General features: G+C 43.4%; 1 protein-coding gene across 1 annotated transcript in view; it reads right to left on the bottom strand.

The window, feature by feature from the left end:
- The window catches only part of kcnh5b (potassium voltage-gated channel, subfamily H (eag-related), member 5b), a 98,830-nt gene that overhangs the window by 58,298 nt on the left and 23,817 nt on the right, over window positions 1–16,715 (bottom strand). The window contains exon 6 of the mRNA XM_014190142.3: window positions 11,913–12,305. Coding sequence (XP_014045617.1) covers window positions 11,913–12,305 — 393 coding nt within the window. The remainder of the gene's footprint in view (window positions 1–11,912; window positions 12,306–16,715) is intronic.

Genomic DNA, 16,715 nt, shown 5'->3' with positions numbered 1-16,715 from the left:
ATGAAGGTCAGTCAACGTGGAAAATTTCAATAACTTTGAAAGCTTCTTCAAGTGCAGTCGAAAAACCATCAAGCGCTATGATGAAACTGGCTCTGGGATATGTTCCGCATAGCGTCGAACAACAACATGGATGAATACACTGATTCGGTGAGCGAGTTTATTAGCAAGTGCATCGGTGATGTTGTACCCACAGTGTCTGTTAAAACATTCCCCAACCAGAAACCGTGGATTGATGGCAGCATTCGCGAAAAACTGAAAGCGCGAAACCAGGGGCGGAAATCCCGGGGGGGGCGGGGGGGACATGTCCCCCCCAATATATCACTGAAACATAACTATGTAATTTAAATAATATTAATAATACGCAATGAAAGCAATTGTGCTGATTACAGACACTTAATAGCGCGTTTTTAAGTTTCAAAAGATTGCAACCCCCCCACCCTTTGCCTCACAATGGTTTGATCCACTGCCAGTTCCTTAGCTTGCTAGGTAACAGAGAGGTCATATCTACTGTCTGAAAGGCACTCAATGCACGTAACTGACATGAGGTTAATCCAGTCAATCGCGCACATACACTAGCTGAATATGCAGAGCTAGCGCGCAAATATTAACTATTAAGCTAGCTAGTACCTATTCCATTTATGTGGCGTCGTCAAAGATGGAATCAGCATGCAGATGATGTAAGTTAGTGCTTCAAAGTCTCTGTGATAAGGTTAGCGATAAACTGAAATCCAAACTGAACAGAACTACACTCTCTTCTACCATTGTCTTAAATATATTTAATGGTCTCGTTGCAAAAGCTAAATTGTCGCAAGTGAACTTTTATTTATTTATTTTATTTCACCTTTATTTAACCCGGGTAGCAAAGATTATAGCAAACACCACTGAAACTGAATTGGTGCTCGCTAGCTTTGCAAATTCAGCTATTGTTGGAAGCCAGCCAATATGAAACAAACTATTAAAATTACAAAAGGTTGCAGCATATGTTGTGTAAATGGTGAACTCATACAGCTGTCAACTCTTGTCATTTTAATCCGTTTCACATTTGCTAGCTACCTTTTAGATCGAAGCCCAAATAGAATGATGATAGAAGATGATAGAAGCCCATCTCCTACTGTAAATAACCTACACACTGTGTGTGTAGCCAGCCAGCCAGGTAGAAAAATGGCAGAAAAATAAAAGACGGACATCAGAGTATTTTTCAATACACCAAAACGCATTGTAAGAACCCTAGTAGCCTAATATCTCAAAGACTAGTTGATAAAATGTTCATAAGAAAGAAATGAAATTCTAATGGAAATGTTTCACAATGATGTCATTAGGCAGAGCAGGCAACAGATGGCACACAGACAGCAGAGTTGGGGACAGATATGCAGGGACAGACTGGCAGAGACAGGGAGTCTCAGGTAAGTTTGTTGAGTCTTTGTTTGGCAACATTATGAAAGGTTCTCAGTTTTTTTTACTTGTAAAATAGGAACATAATTGGAAAATGCCATGGATACCCCCACTCTCAACTTAAACTGGTGACTGAACTAAGATTTGTTAAAGGCAACTACATTTTAGTCATTTAGCAGACGCTCTTATCCAGAGCGACTTAAAAAAAATTCTGTGCTGGCCCCCCGTGGGAATCGAACCCACAACTCTGGCTTTGCAAACACCATGCTCTACCAACTGAGCTACAGGGAGGGCTGTAGCTCAGTTGGTATTGCTGTTGTGATTAGTTGTGTAGTTTTGGGTACCGGTAGTTAGGAGTACGGCAAACACCTTATTTCTTTGGTTCCTCAATATACATTTACCATATTACAATGTAGGCTATGTTTTACTGCACTACTTTTGGTGTCCCCCTCAGGAATTGCTCTTGAGAAAATGTCATGTAATTGTCCCCTCCAAAGTTGATATCAGATTTTCGCCAATGCGCAAACCACTGCTTTTAATCAGGGCAAGGTGAGCGGAAACATGACCAAATACAAACAGTGTAGCTATTCCCGCCGCAAGGCAATCAAACCAGCTAAGCGTCAGTATAGAGACAAAGTAGAGTGGCAATTCAACGGCTCAGACACGAGAGGTATGTGGCACGGTCTACAGTCAATCACGGACTACAAAAGAAAAACCAGCCCCGTCGCGGACCAAGATGTCTTGCTCCCAGACAGACTGCTCGCTTTGAGGACAATACAGTGCCACAGGAAGGCGCAACAGCGCCTCTTCAACCTCAGGAGGCTAAAAAAATGTGGCTTGTCACCAAAAACACTAACAAACATTTACAGATGCACAATCGAGAGCATCCTGTCGGGCTGAATCACCGCCTGGTACGGCAACTGCTCCGCCCATAACCGTAAGGCTCTCCAGAGGGTAGTGAGGTCTGCACAACGCATCACCGGGGGCAAACTACCTGCCCTCCAGGACACCTACACCACCCGATGTCACAGGAAGGCCAAAAAGATCATCAAGGACAACAACCACCCGAGCCACTGCCTGTTCACCCCGTTATCATCCAGTCACTTAGTGTGACTATCATTTGTTTTTTTAACAGGACAATGAACCAACATTTCTCCAGGCTGTGTATGGGCTATTTGACCAAGAAGGAGAGTGATGTCGTGCTGGATCAGATGACCTGGCCTCCACAATCACCTGACCTCAACCCAATTGAGATGGTTTGGGATGAGTTTTCCCACCAGACTGTTGGAAAAGCATTCCGGGTGAAGCTGGTTGAGAGAATGACAAGTGTGCAACATTGATGTAATAAATGTATCACTTGCCACTTTAAACTTGCCACTTTATATAATGTTTACATACCCTACATTACTCATCTCATATGTATATACTGCACTCTATACCATCTACTGCATCTTGCCATCTTGATGTAATAAATGTATCACTAGCCACTTTAAACCATGCCACTTTTTATAATGTTTACATACCCTACATTACTCATCTCATATGTATATACTGTACTCTATACCATCTACTGCATCTTGCCTATGCCGTTCGGCCATCACTCATTCATATATTTTTATGTACATATTCTTATGAATTCCTTTACACTTGTGTGTTTATAAGGTAGTTGTTGTGAAATTGTTAGGTTAGATTACTTGTTAGCTATTACTGCATGGTCGGAACTAGAAGCACAAGCATTATACTACACTCGCATGAACATCTGCTAACCATGTGTATGTGACAAATAAAATTTGATTTGAATTGAATTTAAACTGGCTCTCATGAGGACTGCCACGGGAAAGGAAGACCCAGAGTTACCTCTGCTGCAGAGGATAAGTTCATTAGAGTTAACAGCCCCAGGAATTGCAGCCCAAATAAATGCTTCACAGAGTTCAAGTAACAGACACTCTCAACATCAACTGCTCAGAGGAGACTGCGTTAATCATGCCTTCATGGTTGAATTGCTGCAAAGAAACCACTATAAAGGACACCAATAAGAAGAAGAGACTTGCTTGGGCCAAGAAACACGAGCAATGGACATTAGACTGGTGGAAATCTTTTCTTTGGTCTGATGAGTCCAAATTTGATATTTTTGGTTCTAACCGCCGTGTCTTTGTGAGACACAGAGTAGGTGAACGGATGATCTCCGCATGTGTGGTTCCCACCGTGAAGCATGGAGGAGGAGGTGTGATGATGTGGGGATGCTTTGCTGGTGACACTGTCTGTGATTTATTTAGAATTCAAGGCACACTTAACCAACATGGGTACCACAGCATTCTGCAGCGATACGCCATATAATATATATATATATATATATATATATATATATATACACACAGTGGCTTGCGAAGGTATTCACCCCCTTGGCATTTTTCCTATTTTGTTGCCTGACAACCTGGAATTAAAATAGATTTTTGGGGGGTTTGTATCATTTGATTTACACAACATGCCTACCACTTTGAAGATGCAAAATATTTTTTTATTGTGAAAGAAACAAGAAATAACACAAAAAAAAACGGAAAACTTGAGCGTGCATAACTATTCACCCCCGCCAAAGTCAATACTTTGTATTTTTATTTATTTAACCTTTATTTACCTAGGCAAGTCAGTTAAGAACAAATTCTTATTTACAATGACGGCCTACCCCAGCCAAACCCGGACGACGCTGGGCCAATTGCGCGCTGAGCAATGGACTCCCAATCACGGACGGATGTGATACAGCTTGGATTCGAACCAGGGTGTCGGTAGTGACGCCTGTAGCACTGAGATGCAGTGCCTTAGACTACTGCGCCACTCGGGAGCCACCTTTTGCAGCAATTACAGCTGCAAGTCTCTTGGGGTATGTCTTTATAAGCTTGGCACATCTAGCCACTGGGATTTTTGCCCATTCTTCAAGGCAAAACTGCTCCAGCTCCTTCAAGTTGGATGAGTTCCACTGGTGTACAGCAATCTTTAAGTCATACCACAGATTTTCAATTGGATTGAGGTCTGGGCTTTGACTAGGCCATTCCAAGACATTCAAATGTTTCCCCTTAAACCACTCAAGTGTTGCTTTAGCAGTATAATTAGGGTCATTGTCCTGCTGGAAGGTGAATCTCCATCCCAGTCTCAAATCTCTGGAAGACAAACTGTTTTCCCTCAAGAATTTCCCTTTATTTAGCGCCTTCAATTCTGACCAGTTTCCCAGTCCCTGCCAATGAAAAACATCCCCACAAAATGATGCTTCACTGTGGGGATGGTGTTCTCGGTGTGATGAGAGGTGTTGGGTTTGCGCCAGACAGTGTTTTTCTTGATGGACAGAAAACTCAATTTTAGACTAATCTGCCCAGAGTACCTTCTTCCATATGTTTGGGGAGTCTCCCACATGCCTTTTGGCGAACACCAAACGTGTTTTCTTATTTTTTTCTTTAAGCAATGGCTTTTTTCTGGCCACTCTTCCGTAAAGCCCAGCTCTGTGGAGTGTACAGCTTAAAGTGGTCCTATGGACAGATACTCCAATCTCCGCTGTGGAGCTTTGCAGCTCCTTCAGGGTTATCTTTGGTCTCTTAGTTGCCTCTCTGATTAATGCCCTCCTTGCCTGGTCCATGAGTTTTGGTGGGCGGCCCTCTCTTGTTAGGTTTGTTGTGGTGCCATATTCTTTCCATTTTTTAATAATGGATTTAATGGTGCCCCGTGGGATGGTCGAAATTTCTGATTTTTTTTATAACCCAACCCTGATCTGTACTTCTCCACAACTTTGTCCCTGACCTGTTTGGAGAGCTCCTTGGTCTTCATGGTGCCGCTTGCTTGGTGGTGCCCCTTGCTGAGGGGTGTTGCAGACTCTGGGGCCTTTCGGAACAGGTGTATATATACTGATATCATATGACAGATCATGTGACACTTCGATTGCACACAAGTGGACTTTATTTAACTAATTATGTGACTTCTGAAGGTAATTGGTTGCACCAGATCTTATTTAGGGGCTTCATAGCAAAGGGGGTGAATACATATGCATGCACCACTTTTCTGTTTAAAAAAAATAATAATTAAATAGTTATTTTTTTCATTTCACTTCACCAATTTGGACTATTTTGTGTATGTCCATTACATGAAATCCAAATAAAAATCTATTTAAATTACAGGTTGTAATGCAACAAAATAGGAAAAATGCCAAGGGGGATGAATACTTTTCCAAGGCACTGTATATATATATAGGATTTTTGAAATTCTCCCGTGACCCCATTTTCATATCATATTATCATATTCTCCCGTGACTCTCACACCACACATGGGGTTGCGATCCCTAGCTTGGGAACCGCTGTGCTTAGATAATGCTTACCCAAACCCCCACAGCCCTAAGTACTCAACTAATGCTTACCCATACCCCCACAGCCAGTCTTAGCGCAAGGCTAATGCTTACCCAAACCCCCACAGCCCTAAACGCTAGGCTAATGCTTACCCAAACCCCCACAGCCAGCCTTAGTACTAGGCTAATGCTAACCCACAACCTCCACAGCCAGCTTGAGTGGGTGCTAATAATGCTCTCCCAAGCCTCCACAGTGCTGAGGGCGAGGCTCCCCTGGGCCTGTCAGATTGTTTTTGTTCATTGCAACATGCATGGTACATAAAAAGGTCACGCTGGATTAGCCAGTGCTGGCGTGGCCCCTGCAGACAGGAAAAGTGCGTCTGAGTGCACTTTACTGGGGCTCTGTGCCAGCAGGTAGCAGCCCAGACTACAGGGGGCTGCCTGCCCCCTCCTCCTCTCCAAGCCCACTCCTCCCCTCCAAGACCTCAGGGAACCTCAGCAGTCATCAGCACACAGCAAAGAAGACTTGTGAACACATTACATCATGTCACTTTCTAGCAGTTCTTGCTGCTAGGATGTGACTGTGTAGCCTTATACACAAGCAGGATTCTGTGTGTAAAATATCTGGATGTCGATTCTTCTGTTGTGTTCTATGAAATCTTAAAACATCCCCCTCACTATAGTGTACATCATGGGTCCCCAATTACATTCAGCTGTGGACCGATCTTTTCTTGAGCAGATGGTCAGGGGGCTGGAACATAGTTATAAATAATTTGTACACTGCAAATTGACTGCAAGATGTCCAAACATATATAGTATTTGACAAAAACATAATCATTTGAAACCTTGATTACATTTGGATACGATCACATATGTCTCTCTATTTATGTGTGGGAATACTTTAGGGCTGGGAATTGCCAGGTTCTTCACGATACGATGTTAACATGATACTTAGGTGCCGATACCAAATGTTTGCGATTTTATTGCGGTTCGATGTTCCAAACATATCGCTCACCATATGTCTGCTGCAGAGGAACAAGAGAGATCCCTGAGAAGTGTTTTGATCAGTCATGGAAATAAATGTGATGAAAACAAATTGAAAACAAAAAATCAATGTTGCTCTCTAAACTTGGGTGGACAGATAAATTAACACTTGGGGAACACTAGCATACAGCGAATAAAGCTCAACATATATCAAAGCACCTGCAGAAACTAAAGACATTTCAATGTGCAGCAAAGCACTTGATATTTTGCATAGCACCGGATTTAAAATCAACTATAAAGCCATAATGTTGAAAGGCAAAAACTGTCATCACAATGTAAACCTCCAGAGAAAAAAGGGCAAAAAAACAACCCTGACAAAAAATAAAATGTCCTTATTATCTCTTCCTGTTTGACATCTCTTTGTCTATCCCTGTCATTCTCTGTCTCACCTCTCACTCTCTAGCTCCTCTATTATATTTTCTATGTTCTCTCTCTCTACACTGCATGTTTCAGAGTGACGGTAGGTCTTGGGAACACACTACAATACACTGTGCACATTGGTCACAACACCCGGTACATTACCCTTTTCCCTCAATATGTGCTCACATCTTGACACAGAGACAAATCGTCAATTTGAGTTTTGTGGTTGTGCATTTGAATCCTATTGATTTCCCATCAGCCCCTCATGGCTGCTCCTGCCCCTCTTCCTCTGTGAGCTAGTAGACTTCACAGCCACATCCCAGCAGGAGCTCCCAGAAATTATCAGGTCTACCGGAGAAAACCCACAGAGGCACACAAACCTGAACTAACATACAGCAGGAGACATTCACCTACTGTATCCTGACCAGACACCAATACAAGACATAGTTCACGCCTTCACACCAGCTTCAAATTACAGCAGGGAACCAGTTCTCTTATTCTAGAAACCTGGGAACGTCAGCCATCAATACAGAAAACATGTATTTTATATAACCTACAGTCAATGTTCCCTCTAAGCTGCGCACACAGCTCCCCTCAGACTACTGCTGCACAGATGCAATATCAGCCCGGGCAGAGAATCACGAGGTTGAACTTCACTCAACTTCTAGAGTTTTCCCCTTTAGTTAACACTATCAACTGTTTCGCTCTGCTGTGGGAATTGTGCTCGAATCAACGCAATATTAGTCACTTTCAATGTAGCATACCGAAATAAAATAAACTATCCAAGACTTAGAATGGAAAACAAACTGTGCAATAGATTTTATTGTAGGCAGAGCACATTGGAGTAGGATTCTATTGCATTGACAGGCACGACTCCGGCCTGTACTCTAAACAGACCGGTGCACCATAATCAATCAGAGCTGCAGTAGGCCTATATGCCAATAGCCATTGCCATATATGGATCTGTGCCATTCACTTTGAACTGAACTGTGTTTAGGCTACAGTATGAGTGGTCATGAGTAGATGTGCTTGTTTTGAGATCAAAGTGAGAGCTGCATGTAGCCACATGTGCACAATTGTTCATAATCTTTGCTAGTTAGTGAGTTATTAGCCCAGTTATAGCAACAATGGGGAGTGGTTGCTTCCAACAAGAGTACAAAATGTGTGCATTTCTAGCCATCTTTGAGAAGCGAGTCAGGTAAAGAGCCTTTTTATGTCTTAAAGGGGAAGTGTTGTATTTTGTGACAGTCTTGAATAAGCTAAGTAGCCAATAGGCAGAGCGTAGCATAATTTCTCTGATTCTCTGTAATAATGGTATGGGAATAATAATACATTTTATTTTGAAGAGTGGTTTCTTGCATCAAACACCACAACATTTTCAGTTACATCCTTGTCTGAAGGACAAGTGGATTATGTCAAGCCAAAACCTTCACTGCAGCCAATGTGAGTAAAACATTTAAACGTGTTAACCCTCGCAAGGCTGCTGGCCCAGACGGCATCCCTAGCCTCGTCCTCAGAGCATGCGCAGACCAGCTGGCTGGTGTGTTTACGGACATATTCAATCAAACCTTATCCCAGTCAGCTATTCTCACATGCTTCAAGAGGGCCACCATTGTTCCTGTTTCCAAGAAAGCTAAAGTAACTGACCTAAATGACTACCGCCCCGTAGCACTCACTTCCATCATCATGAAGTGCTTTGAGAGACTAGTCAAGGATCATATCACCTTCACCCTACCTGACATCCTAGACACACTCCAATTTGCTTACCGCCCCAATAGGTCCACAGACGACACAATTGCAATCACACTGCCCTAACCCATCTGGACAAGAGGAATACCTATGTAAGAATGCTGTTCATCGACTACAGCTCAGCATTTAACACCATAGTACCCTCCAAACTCGTCATTAAGCTCGAGACCCTGGGACTCAACCCCGCCCTGTGCAACTGGGTCCTGGACTTTCTGACGGGCCACCCCCACAAGGGTGCATTCTCAGCCCTCTCCTGTACTCCCTGTTCACCCACGACTGCGTGGCCATGCACGCCTCCAACTCAAATCATCAAGTTTGCAGACGACACTACAGTGGTAGGCTTGATTACCAACAACGACGAGACGGCCTACAGGGAGGAGGTGAGGGCCCTCGGAGTGTGGTGTCAGGAAAATAACCTCACACTCAACGTCAACAAAACAAAGGAGATGATCGTGGACTTCAGGAAACAAACTGAAATGGTCCACCCACACAGACAGCGTGGTGAGAAGGCGTAACAGCCCCTCTTCAACCTCAGGAGGCTGAAGAAATTTGGCTTGTCACCAAAAACACTCACAAACATTTACAGATGCACAATCGAGAGCATCCTGTCGGGCTGTATCACCGCCTGGTACAGCGACTGCTCTGCCCACAACCGCAAGGCTCTCCAGAGGGTAGTGAGGTCTGCACAATGCATCACCGGGGGCAAACTACCTGCCCTCCAGGACACCTACACCACCCGATGTCACAGGAAGGCCAAAAAAGATCATCAAGGACAACAACCACCCGAGCCACTGCCTGTTCACCCCGCTATCATCCAGAAGGCGAGGTCAGTACAGGTGCATCAAAGCTGGGACCGAGAGACTGAAAAACAGCTTCTATCTCAAGGCCATCAGACTGTTAAACAGCCATCACTAACATTGAGTGGCTGCTGCCAACATACTGACACAAATCTCTAGCCACTTTAATAATGAAAAGAATTGGCTGTAATAAATGTATCACTAGTCACTTTAAACAATGCCACTTTATATAATGTTTACATACCCTACATTACTCATCTCATATGTATATACTGTACTCCATACCATCTACTGCATCTTGCCTATGCCGTTCGGCCATCGCTCATCCATATATTTATATGTACATATTCTTATTCATTCCTTTACACTTGTGTGTGTATAAGGTAGTTGTTGTGAAATTGTTAGATTACTTGTTAGATATTACTGCATGGTCGGAAGTAGAAGCACAAGCATTTCGCTACACTCGCATTAACATCTGTTAACCATGTGTATGTGACCAATAAAATTTGATTTGATTTGAAGCCCTGCATGTTTTTTTCAAAAGTCTCATGGAATGTAGGCCTAGCTTGAACACCACACATTGGCTGCTACTGTAGGCTGAACGATAGAACAGCTATTTCCATGTTAAAATGTTATGGGATGCATTTTCTCAAATGTTTTATGGTAGGCCACTCTGGTAGTCCTACATTATGATAAAATAGCCACAGTAGCCTACTTGGCCACTGTTAAAACTGTAACTTAAAACGGGTTCAGCCTCAGTGTTCACAGTAAACACGCGCCGGAAGTTGCACAGAATATTCACAATGTTCAAGTTTGTGCTCAGCAGACCTGAAATTTACTCAGTGCTGAACAAATTTGAGGGAACATTGCCTACAGTATATATAACCCATTTAAACATGTATTTTTTATAACCTACACAGCAAAGTACAGTATCATTGACCTGGATACACACAAACACACACTCACTCTCTCCTAAAACATGTGTTTTATGAGCTATACTAATGAAATGATGGTGATGGAGCACCTATCATTGAACTCTAGAAAAGCAGTAACACAGTCCATAAGTTTTTCTGTTTAAAATCCAATTAATTGTGTTCTATATGATTGGGTTGAAGGAGTATTGATAATTGCTTCTCCTGGAGGACTGAAAATCGTCTAGAGCTCATCAGGCAAAGTGGTTTTGACAGAAGGCCACATTTCTGGATTTCAGAGCCGACATAAGAAGCAACTGTTAGAAGTACAACTGACAAATACCTACAACTTAGACACTTCATAGAGGGCCAGAAGAAAGTCGATAAACAACATTTTCAAATGCCTGAAGTTGAAAAAATATTTACGAATCCTACCGTTCGGAGAGGTTTAATCTCCACATATATTCTATTTGATTGAACAGAAGTGCCTCATCCTATGATGTGTTGAGACATGTTTGGGAGAGAGACATTGGACATGCATTTCGTGAGGAAGAACGGGCTTCTATCTGCAAAAGGGTCTACCCCAAATGCACCTCCGTAAGCATACAAGAGCTACATTTCACATTTTTTTCATAGAACCTACTTCACACCTGTCCGCCTTCACAGAATGTTTTCCAATGCATCACATTTCTGTTTCAAATGTAACAGGATACTGGCACCTTCATGTGCGTTTTTTGGTACTGTAGCAGAATCCAGTCTTATTGGAATGATATTCACTTACACATCCAGAATATCTTGGGTAGATAATGAGCTTTTTCACCGAAGTTATATTTGCTCTATTTTGATTGTAACGTCATGTTTGACCCTGACTCTGAACATCTGTTCAATACCCTTGTTCACTTAGCCAAAAAAATGCATATTGTTATTATGGTCCACACCTGAAGTACCATCTGCGAGAATGTGGCTTTCTGAAGCTTCTGCTATCCTACCTCTAGAGAAATGTACATTTGATTTACACCAGAGGTCTGATAAATTTTGGAAAATTTGGTCTCCATTGTTGTCCTATGTAGGAAACCTCCCATAAATGCCCATGTTATAATTGTAATGTTTGTATATATTGTTTTCTCTCCATTTTATGACTGCCTTTTTGTATAATGTTTTGCTGTATCCTTATTTATTCCTTTTATTGTACTTAGTCTGTGTGGTGCACTTTGTTTGGTTGTCTATGTAACCCCTATTAAAAGAAAATAACATTCTAATAAAAAGATAATAAAAAAAAAAAACACAATTTCAAAGATCCTAAACCCACCCCTTCCCCGAGCCAGCCTACCGTACCTCATCCACATTCTCAAAGGCATTGATTATGTCATAGGGCAGGCAGGACAGCAGGTCGATGACGAACCAGGTCTTCAGGTAGTTCATCCTGATCAGCTTGGGGTCTGAGATGACCTCCCCACCGGGCCCCACGAAGGTGGTGTGGAAGTTGAGTACGATGTCCACCAGGAAGATGACATCCACCACACTGTCCAGCACCAGCCACACGATGTTGTTCTGCTTGGTCTTGAAGGACACGTTGTAGGGCACCATGATGGCCGTGTAGAAGGTGAGGACGAGGATGACCCAGTCCCAGGTGGTCTTGAAGGTGCAGTAGTGGAGGATGATGTGAGGGGGAGTCTTAGGAGCCTCCTGTTTGTACTGGGGGAGGATGTCTGAGCCTAGCTGGAGAACCTGAGTGCACACAGAAGGATGGGGAGAGAGAGAGAGAGAGAGAGAGAGAGACTGACAGTTATAGGAGGAGGAGACACTTTCAATGTTAAAGTTGATTGTTCTCATCTCATACAGACTATATCAGGAATGGGGCTTCCTGACTCCATGTTATAAAAGTAGGTTGGGTGCTCGCTGAGAAGATGAACAGAGGCTACAATTCTCATCTAATCCTCATCATCAGATGTGCCAATCAAACAGGCCTCAGTCAAGACCAGAAGCGCTGTGCAAAATGAGAACTTCAATTAAGCACACAAAAACCTTCTCAGAGAAATAGCAGCACATCTGACATTCCGCATACTCAATGAGACGTCAGATGGTCTTCAGATGAATCACCTGCCTAATCTATTGAATGTTCCCCAGATATTACAAACCCACTCAGACATCTTGTTATTGGTTATGTAAATGAGAAGAGATAGTAAAACTCATCCTTCTTTTCTGAGTTTTGATTTCGTCTTACCTCTCTGTCTGAGAGAGACCGGTAGGGGTAAGCAAATCACAAAATCGAAATCACAATCCCCTTTGCATGAATTAACAGTAAGTATAATTTCATGTTGATACATTTCATTCGGAAAGTATTCAGACCCCTTCACTTTTCCACATTTTGTTATGCTACAGCCTTATTCTGAAATTGATGAAATTGTTTTTTCCCCCTCATCAATCTACACACAATACCCCGTAATGACAAACAAAAACACGTTTTTAGAAATGTTTGCAAAAGTATTAACAATTAAAAACTGAAATGTCACATTTCCATAAGTATTCAGACCCTTTACTCAGTACTTTGTAGAAGCACCTTTGGCAGCAATTACAGCGTTGAGTATTCTTGGGTATGACACAACAAGCTTGGCACACCTGTATTTGGGGAGTTTCTCCATTAATCTCTGCAGATCCTCTGAAGCTCTGTCAAGGTTGGATGGGGAGCGTCGCTGCACAGCTATTTTCAGGTCCCTCCAGAGATGTTCGATCGGGTTCAAGTCCGGGCTCTGGCTGGGCCACTCAAGGACACTCAGAGACTTGCCCCGAAACCACTCGTCCATTGTCTTGGCTGTGTGCTTAGGGTTGTTGTCCCAGTCTGAGGTACTGAGCGCTCTGGATAAGGTTTTCATCAAGGATCTTTTTGTACTTTGCTCCATTTATCTTTCCCTCGATCCTGATTAGTTTCTCAGTCCCTGCTACCTCCCTGACCAAGGCCCTTCTCCCCCGATTGCTCAGGTTGGCCAGCTCTAGGAAGAGTCTTGGTGGTTCCAAATTTCTTCCATTTAAGAATGATGGAGGCCGCTGTGTTCTTGGAGACCTTCAATGCTGCCGAAAGTTGTTGGTACCCTTCCCCAGATCTGTGCCTTGACACAATCCTGTCTCGGAGCTCTACGGACAATTCCTTCGACCTCATGGCTTGATTTTTGCTCTGACATGCACTGTCAACTATGGGACCTTATATAGACAGGTGTGTGTTTTCCAAATCATGTCCAATCAATTGAATTTAACACAGGTGGACTGCAATCAAGTTGTAGAAACATCTCAAGGATGATCACTGGAAACAGGATGCACCTGAGCTCAATATCAAGTCTCATAGAAAAGGGTCTGAATACTTATATAAATAAGTGATTTAAGTTCGTTTTTTTTATACATTTGCTAAAAGTTCTAAAAACCTGTTTTCACTTTCTCATTATGGTGTATTGTGTGTAGATTAATTGTTTTAATCAATTTCAGAATAGGCCTGTAACATAAGAAAATGTGGAAAAAGTCAAGGGGTCTGAATACTTTCCGAATACACTGTAGATGCTGTTTATTGGTACTTACCAAAGGGGCAGGATTGAAAATCTAACAATAAGGTTTATGTCAAATAATCCACTGCCCTGAAACATCAATAGATGACTCAGGATAGTTAGCCAGCCAGGTAAGGTCACTTAGCTAGGGAAAAGATAAGGTAAAGTGAACATGGCTCGTCCCAAAACAAGTCATCTGAGTTTCCAACAGACGGAGACAGTGAAAGTGCTCGCGGCACACTGCCTCCGTCTCTCTGCTATGCATGCAATATTAATGATGCCCAGTACAGCCGCAGCCCACAGCGAACTGTACAAGATCATTAGCCAGCAAGAATCCTCTCATCCGGAAGCAGTCTTTATTGTCGCGGGCCACAGAGGACAGAGAAGGCAGACTCTATGCTGCAGGACCGTTTTGAGAATAGTGATTGGAATATGTTCAAAGATTTACCCACCCAGGACTCATCCATCAACATTGAGGAATATACATTGTCAGTCACAGGCTTCATTAGTAAATGTGTTGATGATGTTGTACCCACAATAACAATCCGGACATACCCTAACCAAAAACCCTGGATGAACAGAGACATCCATACCTTGCTGGGAGCCCATACTGCAGGATTAAACTTGAATTGATGTTTAACAACTCAGACTCGCAACGCATGTAGCAAGGACTACAGACTATCACAGACTACAAAGGCAAATCCAGCTGTGCGTTGCCCACCGAAGCCTCCCTCCCAGACGAGCTTAACACATTCTATGCTCGCTTCGAGGCAGACAATACAGAGCCATCCAGGAACAATCTCGCTGCTCCGGACAACCAGGTGCTTTCGCTTTCCGAGGCTGACAAGAGGAAAACTCTCAAAAGAGTAAATACTCACGAAGTCGCCGGCCCAGATGGCATCCCTGTCCACGTCCTCAGAGTGTGTGCTGACCAGCTGTCTTCTCTGACATCTTTAACCTGTACCTGTCCCAGGCTGTAGTCTCCACCTACTTCAAGGAGACCACCATCATCCCAGTGCCCAAGAAAAATAAGGTGACATGCCCAAATTACTATCATGCCTTCCCACTCACCCCGGTCATCATGAAGTGCTTCGAGAAGCTGGTCATGGCCCACATCAAGGCCAGCATGCCAGGCACACTAGACCCACTCCAATTTGCCTACCGCTCCAACAGATCCATGGAAGATGCCATTTCCATCGCTACTCAAACGGCCGTAACACATCTGAGAATGCTGTTGATTGACTACAGTCCAGCATTCAACACTATTGCTCGCTCCAAGCTTGACACCAAGCTCAGAGCCCTGGGTCTGGACACCACCCTCTGCAACTGGATCCTGGACTTCCTGACGGGCTGACCACAGGCTGTGAGGATTGGCAACAACACCTTCTCCACACTGACTCTTAACACAGGGGTCCCCCAGGGGTGTTTCCTCAACTTTCTGCTGTACTCCCTGTTCGACCACGACTGTGGCTTTGCACGACACCCACTCCATCATCAAGTTTCCTGACGACAGCTTAGTTGTAGGCCTGATAACCAATAACAACGAGTCAGCCTATAGGGAGGAGGTAAGTAAACTGGCATTGTGGTGCCAGGACAACAAACTCTCTCGCAATGTCAGAAAAACAAAGGAGTTGATTGTCAACGGGACTGCAGTAGAGAGACTTAAGTTCCTCAGCATCTACATCAACGACTACTTGACATGTACCAACAACACCACCATTCTTGTCAAAAAGGTGCAACAGTGTCTCTACTTCCTAAGGCGGCTGAAGAAATTTGGCATGCCACCCCGGTTCCTCTCCAAATACTACCGCTGCACCATTGAGAGAGTCCTGACCAGTTCCATCAATGCCTGGTACGGGAATTACTCCGTCCATGACCGCAAGGCCCATCACATCACTTGGATCGTGCTCTCACCCATCCAGGACATCTACTCGAAACGGTGCCTGAGGAAGGCCCGCAGCATTATCAAGGACCACCCACACCCCAGTCACGAGCTGTTCACTTCCTTACCATCTGGCAGATAGTATTGGAGCATGAGGTCTGATGCCAACAGGCTCAGAGCCAGTTTCTATCTACAAACCATCAGACTGCGGAACACCCTTCACTGGACTGACCACCTACTCTGATTTTCCGCACCTTAGCACACACACACACACACACACTCACTCACTCATGCACACACCCACACAGACATCCACACATCCACACACACACTCATATACATTTATGCTACACACACATCACAACTGCTGCACAATTTAAACACTTGACCCGCAATCCCCCCTTCTTCAAAACACATGTAAATATTGGACTGTAAATTGTGCCTTCTTATGTTATGCTTATGGTGTATAGCAAGAGTATCCCATACATATGACTAATAAAACTTGAACGTACAGTATGTATAGGGAGGTGTGTTTGTGTGTGTGTTTGTATGTGTGTACAGTCAAACATTAGGTCAATCAATTTTCTACGTAAACGTCCTCTTGTATCTGCTCTTCTGTTTGTTATAAAATAACACGTTTTGGCCATCTCTGTTTTTCTCTCTGTTTAGCCCCTGTATGTTAATAGTCTGTCCTCTCTCTCTGCATTAGGTCCAGGACCTGAA

Source organism: Salmo salar, chromosome 01 (assembly GCF_965601325.2).
Source record: "Salmo salar chromosome 01, fSalSal1, whole genome shotgun sequence".
In the NCBI taxonomy this organism is placed as follows: Eukaryota; Metazoa; Chordata; class Actinopteri; order Salmoniformes; family Salmonidae; genus Salmo; species Salmo salar.
This window is presented reverse-complemented; position numbering and strand designations above follow the sequence as displayed.